Source organism: Corticium candelabrum, chromosome 16 (assembly GCF_963422355.1).
Source record: "Corticium candelabrum chromosome 16, ooCorCand1.1, whole genome shotgun sequence".
NCBI classification, from domain to species: domain Eukaryota; kingdom Metazoa; phylum Porifera; class Homoscleromorpha; order Homosclerophorida; family Plakinidae; genus Corticium; species Corticium candelabrum.
Window position 1 is genome coordinate 1,872,710 of NC_085100.1, and position 25,702 is coordinate 1,898,411.

General features: G+C 43.4%; 5 protein-coding genes and 1 long non-coding RNA gene across 8 annotated transcripts; 3 read left to right on the forward strand and 3 right to left on the reverse strand.

Annotated features, from left to right (window-relative positions):
• Positions 1-593: 593 nt before the first annotated feature.
• On the forward strand, positions 594-1,222 carry LOC134192469 (uncharacterized). Its single transcript, XM_062661207.1, has one exon. The coding sequence runs from the start codon at positions 599-601 to the stop codon at positions 938-940; it is 342 nt and encodes a 113-aa protein (XP_062517191.1). The 5' UTR covers positions 594-598; the 3' UTR covers positions 941-1,222.
• Positions 1,223-2,663: 1,441 nt separating this feature from the next.
• LOC134192335 (transducin-like enhancer protein 4) lies at positions 2,664-12,716 on the forward strand. 2 transcript variants are annotated; one of them, XM_062661062.1, is made up of 27 exons: positions 2,664-3,142; positions 3,201-3,301; positions 3,388-3,451; positions 4,523-4,567; positions 4,917-4,979; positions 5,061-5,135; positions 5,200-5,398; positions 5,463-5,540; positions 5,823-5,857; positions 6,272-6,337; positions 6,402-6,563; positions 6,919-7,021; positions 7,089-7,155; positions 7,655-7,710; positions 7,775-7,819; positions 7,888-7,921; positions 7,985-8,058; positions 8,116-8,288; positions 8,361-8,459; positions 8,526-8,603; positions 10,539-10,606; positions 10,662-10,732; positions 10,861-10,901; positions 10,970-11,052; positions 11,607-11,710; positions 11,765-11,841; positions 12,402-12,716. In XM_062661062.1, exons 1-27 carry the CDS (start codon positions 3,122-3,124, stop codon positions 12,504-12,506), a joined length of 2,187 nt encoding a protein of 728 aa, XP_062517046.1. In that variant the 5' UTR covers positions 2,664-3,121; the 3' UTR covers positions 12,507-12,716. The 2 variants fall into 2 exon arrangements, with proteins under 2 accessions (XP_062517046.1, XP_062517047.1); XM_062661063.1 differs by having other exon boundaries at positions 6,284-6,337.
• A 2,190-nt stretch (positions 12,717-14,906) lies between these two features.
• On the reverse strand, positions 14,907-15,413 carry LOC134192337 (pelle-like serine/threonine-protein kinase pik-1). Its single transcript, XM_062661066.1, has one exon. It carries the CDS (start codon positions 15,411-15,413, stop codon positions 14,907-14,909), a length of 507 nt encoding a protein of 168 aa, XP_062517050.1.
• Positions 15,414-15,454: 41 nt separating this feature from the next.
• On the reverse strand, positions 15,455-19,234 carry LOC134192336 (probable serine/threonine-protein kinase DDB_G0271682). 2 transcript variants are annotated; one of them, XM_062661065.1, is made up of 5 exons: positions 19,159-19,234; positions 17,943-18,062; positions 17,815-17,881; positions 15,784-16,398; positions 15,455-15,714 (listed from the first exon to the last, which is right to left on the reverse strand). In XM_062661065.1, the coding sequence occupies exons 3-5, from the start codon at positions 17,855-17,857 to the stop codon at positions 15,455-15,457; spliced, it is 918 nt and encodes a 305-aa protein (XP_062517049.1). In that variant the 5' UTR covers positions 17,858-17,881; positions 17,943-18,062; positions 19,159-19,234. The 2 variants fall into 2 exon arrangements, with proteins under 2 accessions (XP_062517049.1, XP_062517048.1); XM_062661064.1 differs by lacking the exon at positions 19,159-19,234 and having other exon boundaries at positions 17,943-18,206.
• Positions 19,235-20,712: 1,478 nt separating this feature from the next.
• On the reverse strand, positions 20,713-21,333 carry LOC134192323 (uncharacterized protein K02A2.6-like). The gene has a single exon (XM_062661049.1). The coding sequence runs from the start codon at positions 21,331-21,333 to the stop codon at positions 20,713-20,715; it is 621 nt and encodes a 206-aa protein (XP_062517033.1).
• Positions 21,334-23,805: 2,472 nt separating this feature from the next.
• On the forward strand, positions 23,806-25,702 carry LOC134192566 (uncharacterized). Its single transcript, XR_009971942.1, has 7 exons — positions 23,806-23,945; positions 24,292-24,376; positions 24,437-24,496; positions 24,567-24,677; positions 25,037-25,152; positions 25,232-25,270; positions 25,337-25,702. It is a non-coding gene; the product is annotated as an uncharacterized LOC134192566 (long non-coding RNA).

Below are 25,702 nucleotides of genomic sequence, written 5' to 3' on the forward strand. Positions count from 1 at the left end.
TTTTGAACATTTTGGAACTTGGGGATCAGAAGCACCAACTATTTAATTAAACAAACTAGCCAGAAGATCAAGAGACATTGAAGGCTATACAAATGAAGCTGACTTTAGAGGTTTTTAAAGAAATAAATTCTCACTAATCTTACAACGATGCAACAGTAAAGTCATCCTCCACAAGCTGACTCGTGTCTTCCCTGGAGAAGTAGATGAGAACATACACAATAGAGACTATCAAAGTAGTTTGCATTAAACTAAAGCTGAACTCCGTAGATTGCTTGTATTTAGTGTTAGAAATGTAACGTAGAGTTTGTGTTTCAATAAATGAAATTGACAGACAGACAGACAGACAGACAGACGTACACGTTGAATGGTATTCTGTATTTCTCCTCGTGTCCTTGTGAATCAAAACCGAGTAGAAGCACGTTGGTATAAAATATCTCCTTAATGTCCAACAAATCCGACAAAGCCGCAACAGAAGACATCCTGACGGAGCAAAACCCGCGCCGATGAGGAAAGCAAACTAATAGCGAAGACCCGGATTGCTAACCGGTAACCCGGATAATGTAACTCTAACTCGGATAATCGTAACGTAACCCGGATAATGGCCAAGTCTGTTTCTTTGAAATCTCTCAGCAGATTTCGCTTTCTTATCTCTGTTAGAAGTAGGCGGGTTGTAGAAACGTTATTCGCAACATCGAGACACGTGCACGCGATATCATCTGGTGACGAGTCCGAAACTGAAGAGACAGTGAGAGAAACACACTTCACAAGCGATACGATATCAGACAAGCCCGACAAGCCGGCCACAGCGGCGACGAGAGAAGATGTGACGGAAGAGGGCGAGTACATCAATCCGCTGACAGGAGAACGAGGCGGACCAAGAGGTCCGGAGCCAACCAGATATGGTGACTGGGAGAGGAAAGGCAGAGTGTCAGACTTCTAGATTGGCGCATCTAGGGCAAGATGTGACCGACCTCAATGCCCCACACCCAACAATATTTTAGTTTTACTTTTACGTTTTGCTGATTGTGATGAGATTGTGACTTGCCATCAGTAGCAGTACATTTGTTGTATTGAAATTAATTAATTAATTATATAAATTATAGATTTTACGTTTGCTGATTGCCATTAGAGTGTGACTTGCTATCAGTAGAGTTACATTGTTGTATTGAAATTGAATTAATTATGTATATATAAATTATAGATTTTACTTTTGCTGATTGTGATGAGATTGTGACTTGCTATCAGTAGCACTATATTTGTTGTATTGAAATTAATTAATTAGTTATATATAAATTATAGATTTTACGTTTGGTGATTGCCATTAGAGTTACATTGTATTGAAATTGAATTAATTAATTATATATAAATTATAGACGTTTTACTGGTGAGAGTGTAACTTGCTATCAGTATATTTGTATTGAAATTAATTAATTATTTAATTGTATGTAAATTATAGATTTACATTTTACTGAGTGTGATGAGAGCGTGACTTTCTATCAGTAGAATTAATTACGTTGTTGTGCTGAAATTAACGAATTAGTTAATTAGTCATAAGTCTATTTGCCCCGATGGTTTAGAAACTGATGTCCTGCCTACCCGGGAACACGGGCAGAATATTACAATTTCAAATGAAACTATTCTCAAGATTTCACTTTGTACATGTATGTGATCGACTCTGGTATTATCAGATGAGTTACAGACCATTTCAGTGGTCTTGACCATGTCATACTTCCAGATTGTGACAAGTTAGGTTGAAATAACAATTACCAGGCGACTGAAATAGTCCAGAAACTTTAGTATACAGTGACTGAGTCGGTTACACAGTGAGTGACCGAGTCGGTGATACGGACACACTATAGACAGTGACTGAGTCGGTTAGACGGTAACTCCGTTATGACTGAGCCAGTTATACAGTGACTGAGTCGGTTATACAGTGACTGAGTCTGTGATACGGACTATACAGTGACTGAGTCAGTTAGACTGAGCCGGTGACTGAGTCGGTTACGTGTACAGCAGCATGATGATGTTGTGATTGAAGATCCGACTTGAAATGTTTTCCCTGACCAACTGAACAAACAAACAAACAAACAAACTCGTGGTTACTACAACATAAACCGATATCTAATCAAACATTATCCACACATAAAACACACATATAAACAACAAGTCTACAAACATTCGGTCGAATCACAAAAAACAAAATCGGATCCGGACTAATTGATTATCCCGATAAAATCCGATTCAGCACGGAATCCTCACAATTTGTACTGCACTAACCACATCCACTAACTAGACGAAGGAAACTCGCATACCCAATTAGCAGCCAAGTATGCACATGTGCATACAGTCAGAGCAGATTGCGAACGTCTTACACAATCAATCAGCCTACGGGAAGGCAATACCCACTTCAACGCTTCACAAACAATAACTTACGTCTGTTTCTCTACAGATTCCCTTCTGCCACACATTCGACCGCATCGAATGCTAACCAACACGTCCTCGCACGTCATTGGTCAGAATTTCGGTCACCTGGTACCACGCGTATCTCATCAACGCATTTTAGTCACCTGGTAGGCTGGAATCGCCTCGTCGAATGCAATAAGCACGATAATTGACGAGCGAGATAATCGTTTGCTAAAAGCGGTCGGACGGGCGTTCCACGGTCTACTTCCAATCTCGTGCCACTCACAGTCGCCGTCGGACGGGCGCTAGAGTGTAGGCTGTAGCCACAGTGTGTGTGTGTGTGCGCTACAGTGTTGCTACAGTGTGAGTAGCTACAGTGTGGGTTGCTACAGTGTGGGTACAGTACAGTAGCTACAGTGTTGATACAGTGTGAGTAGCTACAGTGTGAGTAGCTACAGTGTGGTACATACACAGTACAGTAGCTACAGTGTCGATAGCGACAACGGTCGAGTGTGTGCGTGTGTGGCACGTCGGTGTCCATTTCCAGTTTGGCGTCGTCCGACACCGATTGGTCGGCTCGGATATCTCCGCACGCGGCACAACTCTCAGCTTCCTGTGGGTGTAGGATACCACAGTGAGGAGAGACCAAGCAGAGCACAAGCAACGCCTCGACCATCACACCGTTTCACTCTCATCCGCCTCCACCAACAACACAATCATGTTCCCCGGACGCCACTCGGTTAGAATATCTCGCTCGTCTGTCCTACACCCTAATTGAGCTTTTGTTGTGCGCTCAGACGCCTCACCAGGGCTCCGGCCAGCCTTTCAAATTCACAGTCGGTGAGTCGTGCGACCGCATCAAGCAGGAATTCGGTTTTCTCCAGGCGCAATGCGAAAGGTAACAACCGACTGGCTACCAAGTTTTACTGTCAGTTGGTTGGCGGTATGATATCATTTCCTATTTGTGTGTGTCGCATGTTGTAGTATGAAGGCGGAGTGCGAGAAACTGGTCGGCGAGAAGACGGAGATTCAGCGCCACTACGTGATGGTGAGCGGCGGTTTCTCGTTGTCGTTTTCGCGTCTCGCTCTCGCCCGTCGACCGCCGCGTTAGCGTTCGCGACCGCGTGGTGCGATCGATCGCATGCTAATGTGACATGTTTTGCGAGGCCGTAAACAGATAAAGGTGTCAGAGTGGGCAGGCGTTGCTCGCCGTTAGTCGTCGCGTTTTCTCTTCCATCGTTTCGCGCGAATCGTCCGTTTCGACTCCTTACGCGTCGACGCCGCAATGATTTCTTCACGCGTCGGTCTCGTCGTGACCGCAATCTTCGTGTACGGTAGCTTTTCTATTACAGTTTGTACATTTTGCAACGTTTTGTTACATTTTTGTTATTACAGTTTGCTACGTTTTGCTACATGTTGTCACATTTCGCTACATTTCTGTTACAGTTTGCTACATTTTGTTACAATTTGTTTTTTTGCTCCATTTTGCTACATTCTTGCTACAGTTTGCTCCATTTTGTTACATTTTTTGTTACAATTTGCTCCATTTTTGTTACAGTTTGGTGCATTTTCCTTCATTTTGTTACATTTTTGTTACAATTTGTTACATTTTCCTCCATTGTGTTACATTTTGCTACGTTTTGTCACATTTAGTTACATTTTTGTTACAGTTTTTACATTTTACTCCATTTTTTGTTACAGTTTGTTACATTTTCCTCTATTTTGTTACATTTTGCTCCATTTGTTACATTTTGCTACGTTTTGTCACATTTAGTTACATTTTTTGTCACAGTTTTTTACATTTTCCTCCATTTTGTTACATTTTCCTCCATTTTTGTTACATTTTCCTCCGTTTTGCTACATGGTGTCACATTTTGTTACAGTTCCATTCATTTTTGCTACATGCTGTCATATTCTTGTTGCAGTTTGTTACATTTCACTCCTTTCTGCTACACTTTGTACATTTTGCCTCACGTTGCTACATTTCCTCACACACTGCTACATTTCCTTACATCACCTTACACTTCCTTACATTTCCTCACTCTCTACTACACATTGTTACATTGTGTTATCCGTGCGCTTGCCTCACGTGACCTCACCTCTTCTTCATTCATTGCAGTACTACGAGATGTCCTACGGTCTCAACATCGAGATGCACAAACAGGTCAGACCCAACGTTTTCCTCGAATAAGCAGCCGCAGCCCGTTTAAGACATTTGCGGCTGTCGAATCGCGCTCATTCGCGACTCACCAGACGCGTATTGCGTTAGTGGCACCGACAGCCGAGAAGCCCAGCAGCGACATTGTATTGGCACTTAACACAACAGAATCCGATTCCCGCCGAGTAATTGCATCCCGACCCTGCAGCCCGAGCTTTCGCGTTTCCGCGCGTCTTCTGCATTCTCGTGTCCTTCCTCGATTGCATGCGCGACTGATAAGCACGCCGTTCCGCCCATGTGTCGCACTTGCTACTTTGTTACATTGACTTCCGGTTTTAACAGATTTCGTTGTTAGGCGGAAATCGCCAAGCGGCTCAACACAATATGCGCCCAAGTGATCCCGTTCTTATCGCAAGAGGTTTGTACGAGTGTGATTCGTCGTTTTGTGACGATGCGCGCGATTTTGTTCCGGTCACGTGACCGTCTGGTTGCATTGTAGCATCAACAACAGGTTGCGACGGCGGTGGAGAGAGCCAAGCAGGTCACAATGTCTGAATTAAATGCAGTCGTTGGGGTGGGTGGTCAGTACGCAAAAAAATTGAATTTAAAATTTAATTTTTTTCCGAAAATTTTTGTAGCCCTTTAGTCAGCCTCCACCACCTGGTCATCATGGTCCTCTTCCTCTCTCTGGTGGAAGTCATCCCGGTCACCCACCGCCTGCTATACCTCCGCCGCCTCCGATTGCTGCAGGTGCCACTGCCAACTCGAATTTACTGACTCTATCGTCTGCAGTCTCACAGCACGCTCAAATGGCAGTGAGCAACGATGCAGACCGAGGTACTCAAACTCTGTAAAACGATCCGGTGGGTAACGATTTGTATGCCTGTTGTGTGACACACAGACGGTCGAGCCGAGTCGGCATCGCCACAACGAAACGGTTCGAATCGAAACGAGAGACCGAGAGGATCACAACATGGCAGTATGCATACATGCATGCATGCACATCTGTGTTTTATGTACTGAAAGTGGAACACCCTGTGGGACTCATACCTTCGTAGATGTTTGTGTGGAAGTGTAACTTGCTAAGTAGTGTAGTGATATCGTTTGGACATTCTTCTGCGCCTGTATTTTCTCACAAATTTGTCTCTCACATCACTGTCATTTAGTCTAGTTTGTTCCCTATGGTGTTCCACTGTCAGGTGTGCCACACTTTCTGTCTGAAGCAATCAACTTGAGTTTCTGTTTTGTTTTGATTGTGTAGGTCAAAAGAAGAGAAGACGACAAGCGAGAGAAACGGTAAGATCAAGAGAGTTGATCGTGAGCAATTCGATTATATATGCGGGACAGACTTGCTATTGGAGCAATTGAGATAGTTTGGAACGATGTAGCGTGTGGATGTTGTTGATATTGGGGAGCAATAGGTGTGCATGACAGCATCTGTGTTTGTATGCCATCAGGGCTGTAGGTGTACACGTTTGAGTATATGTTGATATTGGGCAGCAATAGGTAGTCACTCACACACACACACACACACACACACACACACACACACACACACACACACACACACACACACACACACACACACACACACACATGACAGCATGTGGTTTGTATGCCTCAGAGCTGTATGTCTACACATTTGAGTATCCATCATATTTCAGTCTGTTGTTGTGTCTTACTACTAGTCATAATTCCTTTCTAATTCAGTCTAACTTGAAGGACACTGATGGCGAGCGAAGCGACGGCGAATTGGTTGTCGACGTATCAAACGATGTAGCAGCAACCTTAATCCATCATTTCAAATCACAAAAGTTTGTTCATCCTCCTTCTTGTTTAGGACCCTGGGACGCCTCGTGAAGGATCCCATTCACCACCTCAAGCACCGAAACCCAATATGACGTGCAAGAGCGGCAGTGTGAGTAGCCTGAGTAGCAACAAGGACTCCGAAGGCAAGAACGAAGACACCAAAATGGAGGATTCACCGACCAACAGACACAGAGTACTAGCATGCATGCGTGAACACACACACACACACACACACACACACACACACACACACACACACACACACACACACACACACACACAGACACACACACACACACACACAGACACACACACACAGACACACACACACACACACACACACACACACACACACACACGCAGACACACAGACGCAGACACACACAGATGCAGACACACACAGATGCAGACACACACACACACACACACACACACACACACACACACACACACACACACACACACACACACACACACACACACAACACACACACACACACACACACACACACACACACACTCACACACACTTAAGTTGTATTGTTTAGCCTGTTGATAAAAGCTCCGGTCCATCAACCATGATGAACAACTCGTCTCCACATCCTCCATCTACCGGTACCCTACCAGTGCACGGGAAAGCAGGACCAATAGGTAAAGATACACAAAAATGAGAGCCCCAATGTCTATACACTCAGTCTGCATTGTCTCAACCTTCCAGCACCGTCAGCACTTCGACCTCCCACTTCACTGTCAGGACCATACTTGTTCTCTCATGCAGGATTCAGGTACCTACTGATATTGAACTCTCAGCTGTGTGTAAGTAAGTACACAGTAGCATGAAATTCAATCACAAACACACATCCTGTGTCCAAACTGTAGGGCTCCCTATACGTTTCCTTGTTTGTACAGCACAGTAAGAGCAACAAGAGCACACCTCCTTGGCCAACATAATCGTATTACTAGAGTAATAACATAAGAACCCATATACCTCGTTATTGATGATTGATGCTTTTACGTCTACACATAATTGCAATGAAAACAGAACGTTGAGCATAACAACAAACCCTACCATCTGGATCCTAGTGCAGAGAGCCTACAAAATAGCCTCACATATCAGACCACAAATGAGCGGCTCTTGTATTGACATTCTGCAGCTTCTAGCAACTCATTTGAAATGGTTGCTATGAATGTATGTATACATAGACTTTGTAGTCGTCGTTTATGACTATTGTTTGTGTTATTACTGACTCGTCTATCACCAACCATTTGTATTGTCTATTGTAGTGATCCAAGCAGCAGTGGTCCGTTCATGGGAATGATGGGAGGCTTCGCACCTCCGGGTATTCACTAGCAATGCTCTCTTCTCGACTACGAGTCAACCTGTTGGTTTGTTTCTTTCTTCAGGTTTCTATGGGCGTCCGCCACTCATGGGTATTGAACCTCACAGAGGTAGGCGATTCAGTCCACACTTTGTGTAGGTAGGTAGATGACCGTTAACATCATGTGTTTATCACCAGGTCCCCACATGTCTGGATTGCCTGGAGGCAAACTGTAAGGCTTACTTGTTTGCATTGGAAACATGTTTATATGTTGATTCCATCTTTGGAATTATAGAAATTATTCACTACACTTAGGAGCTGATGGAACGCTGCAGCCTGTCTTGTTTCCTCATGACGCCTTTGGGCCTGGTACGAACACAAGGCTTCCTGAGCAATAACCAACTCTGTATTTGTGTTTGTTTCAAGGGATTCCTCAACACGCCAGGCAGATTAACGTATTGAATCATGGAGAGGTAGTGTGTGCTGTGACGATCAGTAATCCAACGAGGCATGTGTACACGGGAGGTAAAGGTTGTGTGAAAGTGTGGGATATTGGTCAAGCGTCTGTCAAGAACCCGGTGTCGCAGCTCGACTGTCTGGTGAGTAGACACGCAAATATGGCTTTGAGTGTGGAGTTGTACGGTATCTGGATGACTTACTGTTGTTGGTAGAGAGATAATTATATTCGATCACTCAAGCTCTTGCCAGACGGACGAACACTTCTTGTTGGAGGAGAAGCAAGTACGCTGAGTATTTGGGACTTAGCTAATGTAAGACGGGGAGCATATTTGGTCTGGTGTCTGTTTGTTGTGTTATCATGTGTGTTCTTGTTGTAGCCAAGTCCTCGGATTAAAGCTGAGTTGACGTCGACTGCTCCGGCGTGTTATGCTTTAGCTATCAGTCCTGATGCGAAGGTGAGTTGTGTGGTGAAGTGGCATGAAGAGTTGGTATGCCGGTCGAACCTTGATCACACATGCACGCACACACACACACACACACACACACACACACACACACACACACACACACACACACACACACACAGCCTATTCTCATCCTTCCTGGTGTTGATGAATACTGGAATGTCTGTATATCCATATTACACTACATGTTGTTGCAAAGTCTTCATGGTATTTTGTTACCATAATTGCTGTCATGGTGGTTGCCACTGATTTAGTTTTTCTCAACTGGTGCAACCAACAGTTTGCGTTGCTGCTGGTGATGTTTGTGGTATAAAACGTCCATTTTGTTGCTTCACGTTCCTAGCGATTTCGAGTCATGACGTGTTGGACGGCTATAGCCACTCAGTTGATGCGAAGATTCGGAGGGGCCTGGCTTCTGTAGCAATGAGGTTTCGTTCATCTTTGTCTGATGGACAGTTATTTACAAGGCTTTAGTTCATCAGACGTGGGTGGCAAGTAGATTGTCGTTAGTTATCATTATGAGGGCCGACTTAAAGATGAGACATTAACTTAAACACAATTAAGTGAGAACACAAATAAGCATCCCAGACACACACACACACACACACACACACACACACACACACACACACACACACACTTTAGTTGCGGGAACCATACAGGTGGTAGTCATTTCACTAAAAGCAGCAAAACTGTTTCATGCATATTTATTGGTTTAGAAGGGTCGTGTTTAGCAACTTGAGATATCCCCACATTTATTCTATTATACACACCTAATAACATGGCCACTCTTGTCCCCAAAATTAACGTCTTCAAAGTACATCTGATCTAACCTTCATTCATCCCATAATTACCATACGTGTACCTACCTGAGTAACCCCCCATTATGGATCAAACTTTCATCCCAACCTGGGCCCAGCATCTAGCATTTTCACACATAGGATTCACTTAATTGGAGTCATCTGGCACCTGGATCAACAAATGTAGCACAACATTGCTACTTCATTGTGCACGTGATGGTTGATCTTGGAACTTCTGGTTTTCAGTCTTGCTGAAGAGAATTGACGATATGGAAGATGATTTCCACCACCTACACTGTGTAACAAAGCCGCATGTATTGCATACACGCCCTAGCTTACATGTGGCTTACACTTGATTTGTAAGTGTAAGCTGTATATACACGAGTTTACATTTAGTCCAATCGCATGTAAGTGCATGGAAACGAATGTAAGTGGCATAAATATGGTATGGTATCGCATGCTTGTAAACAGTGTTGTACGGTATGGTGACAAGATAACCATACGTTACCATGGAGTTTAAATGCCTATCGCACGCATGTAAGCAAAGTTTACATACAATGAACAATTGTTATTCTGCTGCAATGGTAGACACAGCTAGAGAGCCAGTCACTGCTTTACTTTAATGAGGATGTTGGACGTAGATTTTGCGTATTTAACTATGCCAAGCACCCACTGAAACTCATTGTCCATGGTCGAAACGCAGTGCTACTTGTGTTGATGAATACGGATGACATTATGAAGCCGTTACTCTGTTGTCACATTTCAAGCACAGTCACAGGTCAAGCCAGAGATTCTCACTTGATGGGAAAATTGTTGTATTGAATTCTTTTATTCCTCCTTTTTTGCCCATTTCACCCATGGCTGAAACAGCTCAGTAGAGAAATTCTCGATTGTTTTTGCGGCTGTGATAAGTAGGGCACAATAACATACACGAAACTCAACGTGAGTTAATTGATTAATTAATTATTATTTATTATTATAAAATTATTTGTATATATTAATTAATCAATTAATGTTGGATTGAAATTAATGGTTAAGTAATTATTATATAAATAATTATTATAATAAATTAATTTATTTTAATAATTAATTGAGTTTGTATTGAATGATTGTGTGTCATTTCTAGGTTTGTTTCAGCTGCTGTAGTGATGGAAACATCGCAGTGTGGGATTTACACAACCAACAGCTGCTGAGGTGTCGTTGTTTACTTGATGCCATTTTCTTGTCAATCAATTTCTATTGTCAATAGGCAATTCCAAGGTCACACAGACGGTGCAAGTTGTATAGACATCTCACCTGATGGAAGTCGTCTATGGACAGGTGTGTGTGTGTGTGTGTGTGTGTGTGTGTGTGTGTGTGTGTGCATGTGCATGTGTACGTGCGTGTGTACGTGTGTGTGTGTGTGTGTGTGTGTGTGTGTGTGTCACAGTTTGATTTTTCTCTATTAGGTGGCCTTGATAATACAGTGAGAGCGTGGGATCTACGTGAGGTGTGTTGGTGTATGAGTCCTGATGTGGTTATGGGCTGATTACAGCGTGTCATCTGATTCCTTTGTAGGGTCGGCAACTACAGCAGTATGACTTCTCGTCTCAAATTTTCTCTCTTGGTTATTGCCCAATGGGAGACTGGTTGGCCGTTGGGTAAGTCTGTCTGTTCACTGTGTATGTCCACCTTCTGTGTATGTCCAGCATTCTTTGTACGTCCACCTTGCTGTGTACCTCCACCTTTCTGTGTGTGTCCACCTTTCCATGTACGTTTACCATTCTGTGTATGGCCTGGTCCACCTTTTCGTGTACATCCACCTTTCTGTGTGTGTCCATCATTCTGTGTATGTCCGTCCACTTTTCTGTGTACCTCCACCTTTCTGTGTACCTCCACCTTTCTGTGTGTGTCCGTCCACCTTCCCATGTACGTCCACCTTTCTGTGTATGTCCTGGTCCACCTTTCTGCGTACATCCACCTTTCTGTGTGTGTCCACCTTTCTGTGTACATCCACCTTTCCATGTACGTCCACCTTTCTGTGTATGTCCTGGTTCACCTTTCTGTGTACACATCCACCTTTCTGTGTACACATCCACCTTTCTGTGTACACATCCACCTTCTGTGTACGTCCACCTTTCCGTGTACATCCACCTTTCTGTGTCTTGCCATCCATTTGTTCCAACGAAGTAACATAACTGGATGTCCTTGTTAGAATGGAGAACAGCTATGTCGAAGTGCTTCACAGCAATAAACCAGAAAAATACCAACTGCACCTGCATGAAAGTTGCGTTTTGTCACTTAAATTTGCTAATTCAGGTAAGCAAGTACAGTCCATGAATGGGCAGTAGCTAAACATGCCCTGCTGTGTAGGCAAATGGTTTATCAGCACTGGGAAAGACAATTTATTGAATGCATGGAGAACGCCTTATGGTGTCAGTTTATTTCAGGTATGTATGTATGTACAACATTGAGGCCAAGGATGTACAAGAAATGGGCAAATATATCGAACAATGGAATATGGAATGAAACCGAACAGACTGACAGGTAGACAGACAGTAGACAAGAAAGGCAGGACGGCACTCGAGCAAAGGACAAGACAACATACATACATACATAGTACATACAATCATAGGTACATACATACATACAAACACACATACATACGTACATACACACATAAATACATACATACATACATACATACATACATACATACATAGACACACACACACACACACACACACACACACACACACACACACACACACGTACATACATACATAGACACACATACATACGTACATACATACATAGACACACATGCATACGTACATACATACATAGACACACACATACATACACACACACATACATACATACATACATACATACATACATACACACATACACACATACGTACATACATACAAGATATCCAACAGACAGACAGAGGTGCTCACTGCTTCATTGAATCCTCAACCGTCGATGACTTGTGTTTCCTTTCTAGTCAAAAGAGTCGTCATCGGTTCTCAGTTGCGATGTTTCGTCCGACGACAAGTTCATCGTGACCGGTTCTGGCGACAAGAAAGCGACGTTATATGAAGTCGTATAGTCACGACTCGACACAAAACAATTACCCACCTGTAGAAAGTATGCAAGAAGTAGTTTGGAGGTTGGTCTAGATCCAATGTATTTTCATGTACGTAAAGTTACTAGATTGAGTAGGCAGAGTCTTTAGGAACGTGACTGACAGCAGCTGCACTGTTTGTGCCGTCGACTCCCACAGTAGGTGTACTGCCAATAGATTAAAACGTGAATTGAGTATTGACGAGGCGTTGACCTTGATGATAATTCGCAGTCAGCGTTGTGTTCGTGGTCACTGAATTCAACCTTTTCTCTTTGGATAAATTGGAACTGAAACAATGCAGCACACACACACACACACACACACACACACACACACACACACACACACACACACATACCAGCTATTAATATTAAGACTGATGAAAATAGTTTATCACCCTGCACCAATTTTACGGAACGACCTAATTTTTTATTATCATTGATATTAATACTCATCTGGGCGGATCACGGTAGTTGTTGTTGCACGTGTTGTTCATTGTCCCAGAGTTGTTGCTCCCTGGTTTGCCTTTAGCCCTCCAGAAACATTTATTTAGAGGTATTTGATCAAGTCTGTCTTGGTCAAGTCGAGGCCCTGCTCAGTGCCTCCAGCAATCAGCTTCCGGGAACTTTTACTGACAAGGTGATGGTACGAATGGGCAGAACTCCACTTTCACTGTAGAGTAGGCGCTAACTTGTCTCACTAGCCACGTCCCTTTTGAAAGGGGCATGCCTAGCAAGACTAAGCACTAACCCGATCAGGGCGGCAATGGAGCTAATCTTGGCTCTAGACACGAATCCTTTGGCTCCAGAAGGCTCCAAGTTAGCAGCAAAATATAAATTTAATGCGTTCCTATGCTGGAGTCCGGTTTCTGTCAATGTAGCATCGGCCTCCCAGACTTGTGTGAATCGGCGTTACATGGGTCTGGGAGGCCGAGGCTACTGTCAATGCCATGTCAGAGTCTGGACTCTGGATCCTACCAGTACAAGAATTATGCTATCAATAATCTGTCTATACAAGGCTACACTGAAGATGACAGCTGAAGTGTACCATTGCAGCACGTGTATATACAGTATGCCAGTTGTGAGCAGAGCTGACCCTACTACGGTAGTAGTGCGCAGCAAGCCTCTGAGTGTCTCTGGGTTCAGGGCAGCAACACCCAAATTAGTTTCACGTAGCCAAACCCCTCCCTTTTTGATCTGGTAGATATAAAAAAGGGAGGGGTTTGGCTACATAAGACTATACCCAAATTTGGCTCCCAAATTGATGACCACCTGCAACCCTGCACTAACCTGACGTTGCCTGTTGGAGCTGTGTCTGTCTTGGGCCAGTACCAGGAGTTCTGGCCCACTTTGGCAAAAGCCTGGATGGTAAACTAATAAATTTTTTATCAGACCTTATCATTGCTTGTACAATGAAATGCTGCTTCTTCAATACAAATCCACAGTGCACGACATCCCCAAGGATCCTTCCTAGTTGGAGCAAATAACAGTGGGAGATGATGATGATGATGATGTGTGTGTGTGTGTGTGTGTGTGTGTGTGTGTGTGTGTGTGTGTGTGTGTGTGTGTGTGTGTGCGTGCATGCGTGCGTGCGGCATTTGTCTCTCACCATCAGTCTCTGTGCAATGAAAATTAATGGCAATCAATTATCTAGTTTGTGCACTTTCTGGCCATTCTACTCTTTAGATTTGTAGCTTGGCTTAAAATTGAAAATAAATTGTCGTTTCAGTTTTTTAGATTTAAAATAAAAACTACAAAATTAAAAATATTGATTTATTAGAAAATTTAAATTTTAAAAAATTTGAGCAATTTAAATTTTAGCACCGATTTTAAGTGCTTTTGAACGCACATGCAATAGGCAACATTCTGTTTGATTGATCACTAACCCTTGTTGCTACTGACTGTTTGATGTATGTGCTGACCCCCACCATGTCTACAACACATTCTCATCTAACAGACCAACAATTGCAAACAGCAAGAGTTTTCTATTCACACGTTGTCCTACATGACTTACTGATTATCCATCATAATGTAAGAGTGAATACATACAAACAGACTGACAAACATGTATGTGTGGAGTTTGAGCTCAATTGGCAAGTTGTATTATAAAAGACTCATACTCAGCTGCAGCATTCACATACAAAAGTGATAAACAGCATTTAAAAAGGCTACGAGAAATGTTTTCAGTGCACATCAGCACGAAGTGAAACTGTAAATTAAAAACTGTGAGACTGACTGCTAGACTATCAAAAAGTTCAATGTCAACTCATATTGCACAGCAGACTACACACATGCAACATCATCTATTGCATTTATAACAAGCAGCAAAGTTGGATGAATTGAGACAAACAGACAAACAAATACATCACAATTATCTGCTCTAAAGTCACATCCACGGCATCTCTATGAGTGTCACTTTGTCTTCTTTGCGTTTCTTGCCTTTCACCATCCTTTTGGGAGGACATGAAGTGTACTCATCATTCTGCTTCACTGCATTCACTTGCACGAGAGCTGCTGCTACAGAAATGTGATCACGTGGATTCTCTTCTGCCATAGCATAGCAAATGTCCTGCAGTGGAACATAAGGAACAGCTCGAAACTGACTCTTACGCCATTTCATCTCTGCACCTACTCCTGTGAATAACTCAACAAACGTGACTCCCAAGCTGTACACGTCGGCTTGTGTTGTGTTGCGTGGGGTCACTGCACAACCTTCCACAACTCGTTCTGGTGCAATGTATTGTGGACTGAGAGGACCAACAGAAAGTGACTCGTTAGAGAAGCGACAAGAGCCCAGATCACCAATTTTGGTTTCCATGGTCTTGCTGATGAGAATGTTGGTAGAGCGAACGTCTCCATGAAGAAGAGCAGGCTGCAGCTGGTGAAGATACATCACACCACACACACATCCCACAGCTATATCCACTTGTTACCTCATGGACAGATATCTGCTTTCAAAGCAGCTTTGATCACATCTTTCAGTGATCCTTCCAAAAGCTCCATGACGATATGAAGAGGAACTTCATTGTCAATGATAGCTCCACAGATGGATACGACATTGGGGTGATGGACACGACTGGACACCGACACTTCGCGTCGAATAAATGAAATGTTGAGTTCATCTACTCTAACCGGTTCTTCATGAAATGTCTTGACAGCAACTCCTACACCACTCCACATGCCAATACCAACCTCTACAATACACCATCAATACACACATACACATACAGTAGAGCAACCAATAATTCACTCATTTCTGTTACCTCCATAAGCTCCTTTTCCCAACTTTACTCCAGTCATGTGTAAACTGTCATCATGGATCTGTATAACGCTGTCATATTGATGTTGAAGTTGTTGCAGCTCCTGCACTGCACTTTCACTTCTCTGCAAGTCTCTTGCCAGACGTTTATTAGTCATGTCCTTCTCTTGCACCTCGTGCCTCCAGACATTCATTTGCCTTCTCTGTTCTTCTATTGTGCTTCCCTGTTGCTCTATTGTGTTTGTCTTGCCATCCAATTCTTCCTCCTTTTGTTGCAGATGTACCTCCTTGTCATCTAACTGATTTGCCATTCTTGTGATTTCCTCCTGCAGCTTGTTTGCTTCTCTCTGTTTCTGTGCTGAAAGATGTTCCTGCTCATGAACTGCTGTTTGCAGTTGTTCGTTGTCTTCGTCACGTTGCTGCATGAGCTGCAGCAATCTCCTTACTTCTCCCACTTGACGTTCATTCTCATCAGTGACAGTACGAGTCACAGCCTCCTGATCAGCCAATTGCTGCTGGAAAGCAGATTTCTCTGCTTGAATGGCTTGATTGCTTTCTCTGACCTGCTCCAACTCTCTTTGTAAATCATCAACTTGACATGCACTTGCTTGACGCGCACCTGACAAACAAACACAAAAATGAAATATACAAACAATACAAACAAACAAATGAGTAAACAAAAAACAAATATTCTAGCTGCCATCTGATCTCCCACCAATAACACGACTTTGATGTCACACATAAAAAACCCTTATCTGTGCAATTTCTAAACCCATGATCCCATCACAGACATCCCAGATCTCGTGTCACATTACACATTACATGTGACCTCATCATCATCAATTAAAACAAAATTTGAGTTGTCCGCATCACTACATAAATTCTTTATAAAGTCTCATGTTAAACTAGTAATTGAAATCGTGTTTACATCGTCGCTTCCACAGCTATGAGCCTTCTGAACACCACAATAGGAAAGTTGCGAAGAACTACAAATTTAGACACTATTTTCCGTTTAAGCGCACTACTTCAGTCTTGTAAATGTAAATCTATCTAAAATCATACAAAGTGACTGTCGTTTCATGTGACGGCAAAGTCTGTAAATAGTCTGTAGTCGTCAAAGTACAGTAACAAAAGTTATCACATTTGAGGCATAATTAAATATCGCTCATGGTTACACAATATTAGATTCCTGTATAAATGTTGTAAACCAAGAAAGTGATTGATTTTGTGTTAGCAGTTGCAGACAGGTAAGTTATGTAAATAAAAAAATAATAAAAATAAATAATAAATAATAAAAATAAATAATAAATAATAAAAATAAATAATAAAAATAATAATAAATAAAGGTTCTGGCCATCAACGGGTTTGCACTGCCGGTTCTCACTGATGGTTTTGGTGTCATTCATTACAGGACCACGGACCTGCAGCAGCTTGATCAACATACCAGGGAACTTCTCTCTATCCACGGTCCACCATCCTGAAGCAGACGTTGACCAGCTGTATGCTCCGTGTATCAATGGCGATCGAGGGTTACTACAGGCTGAGTCAATGTATCAGTCTTGTATTGTGAGGATGGACTGTTACCTGATCTCTTAATGCAAATGGTACAGGAATGTGATGCTAGGAGGTCCTCTTATTCTATCCAACCCATGGCCCATCAGTTTATTGCACGGCTGCAGGAAGTCTCTCTAAGGACAACAAGTCGCATAGCCTGCATGGAAGTGGGACCATCCTGTGTGATGGTGTCTTCTAGACAAGCACTGTTTGTCTAGATGAATGAGACAACAAGCAAACTGCTGCTGCTGCTGCTGCTGCTACTACTACTGCTGCTACTACTACTACTACTACTACTACTGCCGATCTTTTGACTGAAGTGTGTCATGATGTAGCGATAGAACCGATGTTACAACCTCTGACTGGAGAAAAGTTTCAAAAGAAAACAGCGAACATGTCTGATGAGGCTAGACTTGATCTTTCAGCGAGAGGAGTCTGGACAAAAGGAGACTGTGCATTTTTAGATGTAAGGGTATTTTACCCAAACGCGCACTCCAATAGTCAAGGCTCTTTGAGATCAGCATTCAACACACATGTACAGGCCATCCCTACAATAGAGTGAGTTGTTATCAACAAACAATAAAATGAGTCTCTCAGTCAATAACATACATCAACATCACACACATCAGGTGATGCTCCTGAATTCAAAAGAGCTTCCACCATATCAACTTTGTTTACCGTCACTGCTATTGCTAACCTCCTATTCATGTCTGGTGTGTCTCACTCATTCTAACATCACATCAACACATCAATCACAACAAATCTTTACAGTTTCACTCACAAACGAGAAATCACTCAACACGACACTCTCACACAACAAACTTAGGGTAAAGTTAGCCTCGCGTAGCCAGACCCCTTTCCGTCGCGTCATCATTTTGGGGTCTGGTGAACAGGCTTTGATGTCGCTGGGTGCCGCGTAGCCAATATCTAAAGACCGGATTCGGTTTCTTAGATGCTTTACTAGAGACCAGACTGGTATGCAAGCAGTGGAATCCTATCTCATTAGCTTCTGTTGTTCGTATAGAACAAATCGAAGACTACAGCTAGAGTCGTTGCTGTTTGTGAAATCTGCATGTCTACAGCAGCAATTAATTAAACGCGGCCGCGGGAACGTTGACGTCGACAGGCTAGGCTTCCATCTCCTCGGCGATCTGTCATTATCGACGTCATACATAGCGTTTGTGCGCTTGTGTCACAACGGAGACTGAATGCGAACTTACTCGATGTAAAGCAATGCACAAAACACATGAGATGATTACCCAAACACAGAAAGACAACTCATCTCGTTTCAATGACGACAGCTCCAAACCCTTCAATTCCAGTACCAGATATCGCTCACTCTGGACTGTCCGCGGTCGCTTTAGACGTCAAAACAGCAAACAGCATCGAGTACGTACGCATTCAGTCTCCGTTGTGACATGAGCGCACAACGCTAGACGTACGACGTCGAGCCTGCCGACGTCAACATTTCTACGGCCGCATTTAGTTGTTGCTGTAGACATGCAGATTTCACAAACAGCAACGACTCGAGCTGTAGTCTTCGAGTTGTTCTCTCTACGAAACAAGAGAAGATAATGGGATACGATTGCACTTCTTGCATACCAGTCTGGTCTTTAGTAAAAAGGATCTAAGAAACCAAATCCGATCTTTAGATAGCCGATTTCTGGCTACGCGGCACATAGCGACATCAAAGCCTGTTCACCAGACCCCGTTTCGCCCGGAAAGATAAAGCGGCCGAGAGGGGTCTGGCTACGCGAGACTAGGGTAAAGTCGCCTAAACATGGACACCGCCTTAGAGGTGGACAGTTGAAGCTTCACTTCTTACCACGGAACGAATTGGTCATCAACTGCGACGCAGTTTGTTGTAGTAGCAAGCACTGCGTCGTACCTTCTCGGAACAGGACGCTCTTCCAGTTAACGCCGCGTTGTCTCACTTTCCCCGTATATTTAGACAGTAGCCTCGACTATCCTGCCGATGCGAAATCATAACAATCGTGCAGCGTTACGTATTCAACGCAAGCAATCACCGTTGTACGTTGGTTGCACAGCCTATGCCTTACTCTACTGTACGTATACCATGCAGATTTCTTTATTCATCTCTATGAGCAGCGGCTAGAATCGGGCAACTTGTAATCAAAAGTGGGCGGGCCTGGGAAGTTGCACACTAGGACCTTCCAAACTTCACTTTTTGCAGATCTCTTTGCAGCACAGGACTCAGATCCAACACAAGGACAGAAAACAAGAGACAGACGACTGCTGCCATCTCATGAAGATGAAATCCTCACTGCAGATAGGTTTATAGACAAACTGAAGGTTAAAAACGTACAGAAAATGGCAAGAAAGGAAAACTACAACGTCAAGAAACTCGCCTCCCATCAGGGAAGTCCAAGACAACGTTTGCAATGGGAATGGCTGGTTCAAGCGTCGCAGCAGCGACGAGAATGACTCCTTTTGTAGCAGTTACGATCAATCGTACTACCAAGACTCAAAGAAAGATAAAGAAGGATGGATAGGCAGCGACAATGCCGGCTGTAGCCGTTGGCTCCACTTCGGCGCGGGTGCGCCATGGCCCTATGCATGCTTCGGAGTAGCCACGTCCCCAGGCTCACGTGAGTCTGGGGACGCGGCTACTCCGGATCCAGATCTAGAACCTAGCAAATTCTGGAGCTGTCCAGATTGCATAAACGTCTAGGAGACGCGAAAAGCTTGTTGCAAGCGTAGCTTCCAGTTCCGGTCCGGTTTACCGTAATAGATCGACATCATCATTGGCTTAGTGCGAAAACGCCGCTGTCCACCATTAGAGATAGTAGCGTTAATATCAACCTGTTTAGTACGTCACGTTCTAGTTGAATAATACTAATATCTCAACGAATAGCTACAGACTGGAGAGTGAGCCTGCGTGATCACCAAGGGCCAAGGGTAAATTGAGTTTCTAAATGAGGTTGTCGGTAAGGCTTCTGATCAGAGCTATTCTAATTACTTCGAAGGGTGTCCACGTTTAGGCGAGTTTACCCCACACTTCATCACCATAACTATTACATTACTACTCAATCTAACTTACTAACAAATGTTCTGGAGCAGACGATTACAGTCTGCAACTCGGATCGAGATCAGGACCCCAAATTCAAACGAGTGATTGTACGCATGCGCCAACAAATTTCTATTGCCTTCTGAAAACTGTCCACCATCTCTGGTAGTCCTTCACCACAACTCAGTCCTTCCCTAACTATTGGAGGTGTTACCTCTACCTCCCTCTTCCTCTGGTAGTCCTTCACCACAACTCAGTCCTTCCCTAACTATTGGAGGTGTTACCTCTACCTCCCTCTTCCGCAACTGATCTTGGTGTTGGCGTACTCGACGTCCATCAACTAATTGACACTCATTCATAAGACAGTGGACCCGTGACGGCTAATATCACCCCAGGTACCCAAATTGGTCCATTTGCATAGTTCCTGATAAATACTCTGTCTTGTACCTGAAATGGACGGTATGTAACATGCTGGTCTTGGTAATTCTTCTGTTGTAACTGTGTTTGGACCACTTTCCTCAACACATCCGGAAACAGCCTGTCTATGGATGTTGTCAGCCTTCGTCCGATTAATAGTTGCGCTGGTGCCACTCCAGTGGTTGTATGCGGGGTGGTACGATAGTTGAGTAAAAATTTTGCCAACTTGGTCTTTACAGACCCTGATGATTGCTTCCGCATGCCAGCTCTAAACGACTGCACTGCCGTCTCTGCAAGGCCATTAGAGGCGGAATGATAGGGTGCTGTCCAAACATGCCTAATACCGCTGCACTTCATAAATCCTTCGAACTCCTGTGACACAAAACAAGGTCCATTGTCAGACACTAATGTATCCGGCAACCCATGAGTGGCGAAAGAGTCACGTAGTTTCTCTATTGTGATGGCTGATGTACAAAAATTGCCCGTGTAGTGAATATCCATCCATTTGGTGCAAGCATCCACAATGACAAAAAGTATGCTCCCATAAACGGCCATGCATAGTCGACATGCAATCTACTCCATGGCTTTTCTGGCCATTCCCATGCACACAGTGGAGCTAATGGCGGTGCTCTCGCTTGCTGCTGGCATGTAAGACACTTCCGAACAGTGCCTTCTATTTCAGAATCAGTCCCTGGCCACCAAACTATGGTTCTTGCAATCCCTTTCATTCTTGAACAGCCTGGGTGTCCATCATGCAGTTGTGTGAGCACTGCCTGCCTTCCTTTCTCAGGCACTAACACGCGGGCACCCCACAGAACACAACCATCTTGCACTGACAATTCATTTGCCCTAGATTTGTACGGCTTCATTGCGTCTGCAAATCACCTAGTAAGTTAGCGGGCCATCCTTGCAGCACGTATTTCAACACTCTCGCTAGTACAGGATCTTCACGTGTCCACGTTTGATTTTGTCTGCGGATACAGGACTTTCGAGAACTTCCACCGATGCAAGAGACTAACAACTTCGGGTAGTGGCGACTCCTCTAAAACATCTGGCTGTCCTCTTAATGGCAATCTGCTCAATCCATCAGCGTTACCATTCATGATTCCTGGTTTATGCCTGAAAGTGTAATGGTAGCCAGATAACTTGAGGGCCCATTTTTGAATCCTTGTTGACGCCATTTCAGACACTCCAGTTCTTTCATTAAACAGGGTCAGAAGTGGTTTATGATCTGAGACTAATGTAAAATGTCTTCCATAGATGTATTCATGAAAACGTGTAACTCCAAACACTACAGCCAAGCCTTCCCGTTCTATCTGGGCGTATTTTTGTTCTGCAGTCGTCAACGTCCTCGAAGCGAATGCTATGGGACGTTCACTGCCATCGTCTTCCTGGTGAGACAATACCGCCCCAATACCTACTGGTGATGCATCACAAGCTAGGATCAGAGGCTTTCGTGCATCGTAATGAATCAAAACTTTCTGAGAAATCAATACTCTTTTAGATTCCTTGAATGCCGTTTCCTGTTCTTTCCCCAGTGCCGCTTCACTCCCTTCTTCAGTAATTTGTATAGTGGTGCGAATACACTTGAATTATTGTGGAGGAACTTGCTGTAATAGTTTAGTAACCCAAGAAAAGCCTTGAGTTCTTTCACAGATGTTGGTACGGGAGCTTCCTGGATCTTGAGTCGCAGCCCTGCCGCGGACAACCTCTGGAGGACTTCCTCTAACCGCTGTAAATGCTGATCCTGACACTTCCCAGTCACTAGGATATCATCAAGATATACTACCACCCCCTCAATACCTTGCAACAGATTCTCCATTTGTGCGTTGAAATATGGCTGGAGCCGCAGACACACCAAAAGGTAATTGCTGACTATGATCCTCCCCAGCAAAGGAATTTTCTCTCCTGTATAGGTCTTCAGGACAATGGCTGTATTACGCAATGCAGAGCGCTGCTTTTTCCACAGCTGCCTATAAACAGCTTCACTGATCAGTGACACTGATGCACCGGTGTCGATTTCCATGTCAAGCTTTTTCCCTTCTATCATCACTGGAGTGAACCAGGGCTTCTGGTTTGACTCCAAAGAATTTACTATCTCCTCATTACTCACTTTGTGAGTCATATAGTGATGATACTGTTGTGACTGTTCACCATCCTCAGATAATTCCCATTCCTGTTCCACTACAGCTGCTCGCTGTTCTTGCTTGCCACCCTTCCCTTTGGCCTTGCATGCTCTAAGTATGTGCCCCGTCTTTTTGCACCCGTGACAAATTGCTGACTTAAAACGGCAGCTTGATGGAACATGGCCCTTATAGCCACATCGATAGCAGCTTGACAGAGTGGGTTTCTGGCTGTTTACATTTTGGACAACCACTGGTGGTGTCTCAGGCTTGACATCCACACTTGCGCTAGCACTCAACTGTTCAGCATTCTTAGCTGCCAACTCCATCGCTTGAGCCACCTCGTACGCTTTCTGGAATTTCAGATCTCTCTCTGACAGCAACCGTCTCTCAATCCTCTCATCTTGAACTCCCACTACCAGTCTATCTCGTAGCAAATCACTCAACGAATCCCCAAACTCACAATATTCGGCCAGCCTACGTAATTCCGCTACGTAATTCGCCACTGACTCACCTGGCTGGCGGCTTCTGCTGTTGAATTTGAAACGTTGCATCGTAGTAGAAGGCTTTGGGTGGAAATGGACCTCCAACGTGGCACAGATGTCTGCAAACGGCTTTTCTCCTGGCTTGTCCGGATGTAACAAGCTTCTCAACAGTGTATACGTACGAGCTCCCACGCTACTCAAAAAATGGCGCGCTTTCTGCCGTCATCTTCTATCTCGTTAGCCACGAAGAACTGCTGCATCCGTTCGGCGTACTGCCGCCAGTTGTCTTTGGCTTCATCGAATTCTGCCAATCGCCCAAACGTCGCCATCCTCGTCGCCAGTGTAATATCTCGTGGTTCGCTATTGAAAGATCTACTACCAGGATCAAACCCCCGGATAACCAGCACCCGGATACTACAGTACTCATGATCATGCATTTTAGGATAGCTCTAATGTGGTTATGACATAATTATCCTTCTCAATGCATTAATTTACAATGTAGAGAAAAACTCTGCACGTTCAGCTGCACGACGACAGCAAGACAATGACAACCAAACTGGTCAGAATCAGCTTGTCGGTTGTGCATGTGCCCGCGCTCGTGTGTGTGTGTGTGTGTGTGTGTGTGTGTGTGTGTGCGTGCGTGCGTGTGTGTGTGTGTGTGTGTGTGTGCGTGCGTGTGCGTGCGTGTGTGTGTGTGTGTGTGTGTGTGTGTGTGTGTGTGTGTGTGTGTGTGTGTGTGTGTGTGTGTGTGTGTGTGTGTGTGTGTGTGTGTGTGTGTGACTGCGCTCGCGCGTTTGTGCATTTGTGCGTGTGTGTCTGTCTGTCTCTGTCTCTGTCATTGTGTCTGGACGTTTCTGTGGAGTGTATCTGTGTGTGCACGCACATGTACAAATATTGTTGTTTAGGCACTCGGTTCTAGTTGGAAGAAAAAGCCAGGAATGAATAAATCTGATGATGATGTTTTGTTTGAGATTGAATCTGAAATGTTGGGTGGGTCTACGTTACCAGTACTTCCTTTTATAATCCTTAATGAAGTTCTGTATTTTATAGAAGTATGACAATGCACTGATTCCCAATTTATGGCTAAGTATAGAAGCATGGCAACTGAAAGTAATTTCTGATATTTATACGCTTGTTTGGTGAAGCCATGCAATGATTCTATTTGTTTGTTATTATAAAGATGAGGTAGAAATTCTACCGAACACAACTGTTGCATGTCAAACTCTTGGCAATGATGGACCAGAACTTCGGGAAGACAGAAGAGGGAGTCAAGATGGTGAAAAAGTTGAATGTTTGTCAAGCAATTTAAAACTACCTAGTGTGGGTCACAGTGTATAGTTTTGAATGTTTAATATGAATAATGAGTATTGAGAAAATGCATGCTGCGATGATTGGCACATCAGTGTCTTTGTAAGTGTCAAATTCTTCAAATTTCAATTATTAGTTGGTGTATAAGATAACCATATAGAGCGTCTTAATTAATTAATAGCCTGGTGAATGTAAGTCTTTCAATCAAATTTCTGTTTGGTATTTATGAAATTGATTATGATGTGTTAGTATACGCTGACAGGTGAATGGTGCTTTTTCTATATATATATATATATATATATATATATATATATATATATATTATACTTGTTTGATATTTAGTTAATTCTTCTACTTTGGAGGCTATATTGATGCAACTGAAATAAATAAATACAACAATCAAAGAAGTGGCAGATCGTATTTACAAAAAACAACATGGAAAAAGCAGTCCTTCTAAAGTACGTGTGTAATAACTTTGTTAATAACCTTGTACAGACAGCATAAATTCAATGGGACGTTTGCTTATGGCATTTATAGGACACCAATGGATCTTTACTGGCAGGCCCTGTGTCACCAGTGAGTTGTACATTGTTGCATGTTTTTTCTATACCAATATAAGTATCAACAGTGATTTCTTGTCAGGTCATGTGCAATGGGATCAACTTGGTCGACATTGACTGCCCTCCATTGTCTCCTCAGAAATTTGCTAGAAAGATCATGAAGATCTTGTTTACAGAGAAGGAGATGATGGATGGTACCTTTTACAAGAAACGTTTTTCAAAGTCAAAGTCAACGACTGACTCTTGTCTCCATCAAGACGAGAATTGATATAATGAGTAAGTTACAAGCACTAATTGTCTGCAAATCTGTTTTTGTGTATATACAGATCATATGTATGTTAGCCCCTATTTGTTGTATATCTGTTTCTCGTCATTTGCCTGCATCCGAATGACAGGTACCACTGATTTCGTTACTCCATTATTCATAAAGTGTGCATACGCAATACAA

Coding starts and splice junctions, on each gene's coding strand:
- LOC134192469 (XM_062661207.1), top strand. CDS start 599: ATGGCCAAGTCTGTTTCTTTGAAATCTCTCAGCAGATTTCGCTTTCTT.
- LOC134192335 (XM_062661062.1), top strand. CDS start 3,122: ATGTTCCCCGGACGCCACTCG. Junction 5,541..5,822: donor GAGAGGATCACAACATGGCA/GTATGCATACAT, acceptor TTGATTGTGTAG/GTCAAAAGAAGAGAAGACGA. Junction 11,053..11,606: donor GGAGACTGGTTGGCCGTTGG/GTAAGTCTGTCT, acceptor TGTCCTTGTTAG/AATGGAGAACAGCTATGTCG.
- LOC134192337 (XM_062661066.1), bottom strand. CDS start 15,413: ATGTATCTTCACCAGCTGCAGCCTGCTCTTCTTCATGGAGACGTTCGC.
- LOC134192336 (XM_062661065.1), bottom strand. CDS start 17,857: ATGCTGATCTCAAAGAGCCTTGACTATTGGAGTGCGCGTTTGG. Junction 16,399..17,814: donor CTATTGGAGTGCGCGTTTGG/GTAAAATACCCT, acceptor TTTGTTTGTCAG/GTGCGCGTCAAGCAAGTGCA. Junction 15,715..15,783: donor GGGAAAAGGAGCTTATGGAG/GTAACAGAAATG, acceptor GGTGTATTGTAG/AGGTTGGTATTGGCATGTGG.
- LOC134192323 (XM_062661049.1), bottom strand. CDS start 21,333: ATGGCCGTTTATGGGAGCATACTTTTTGTCATTGTGGATGCTTGCACC.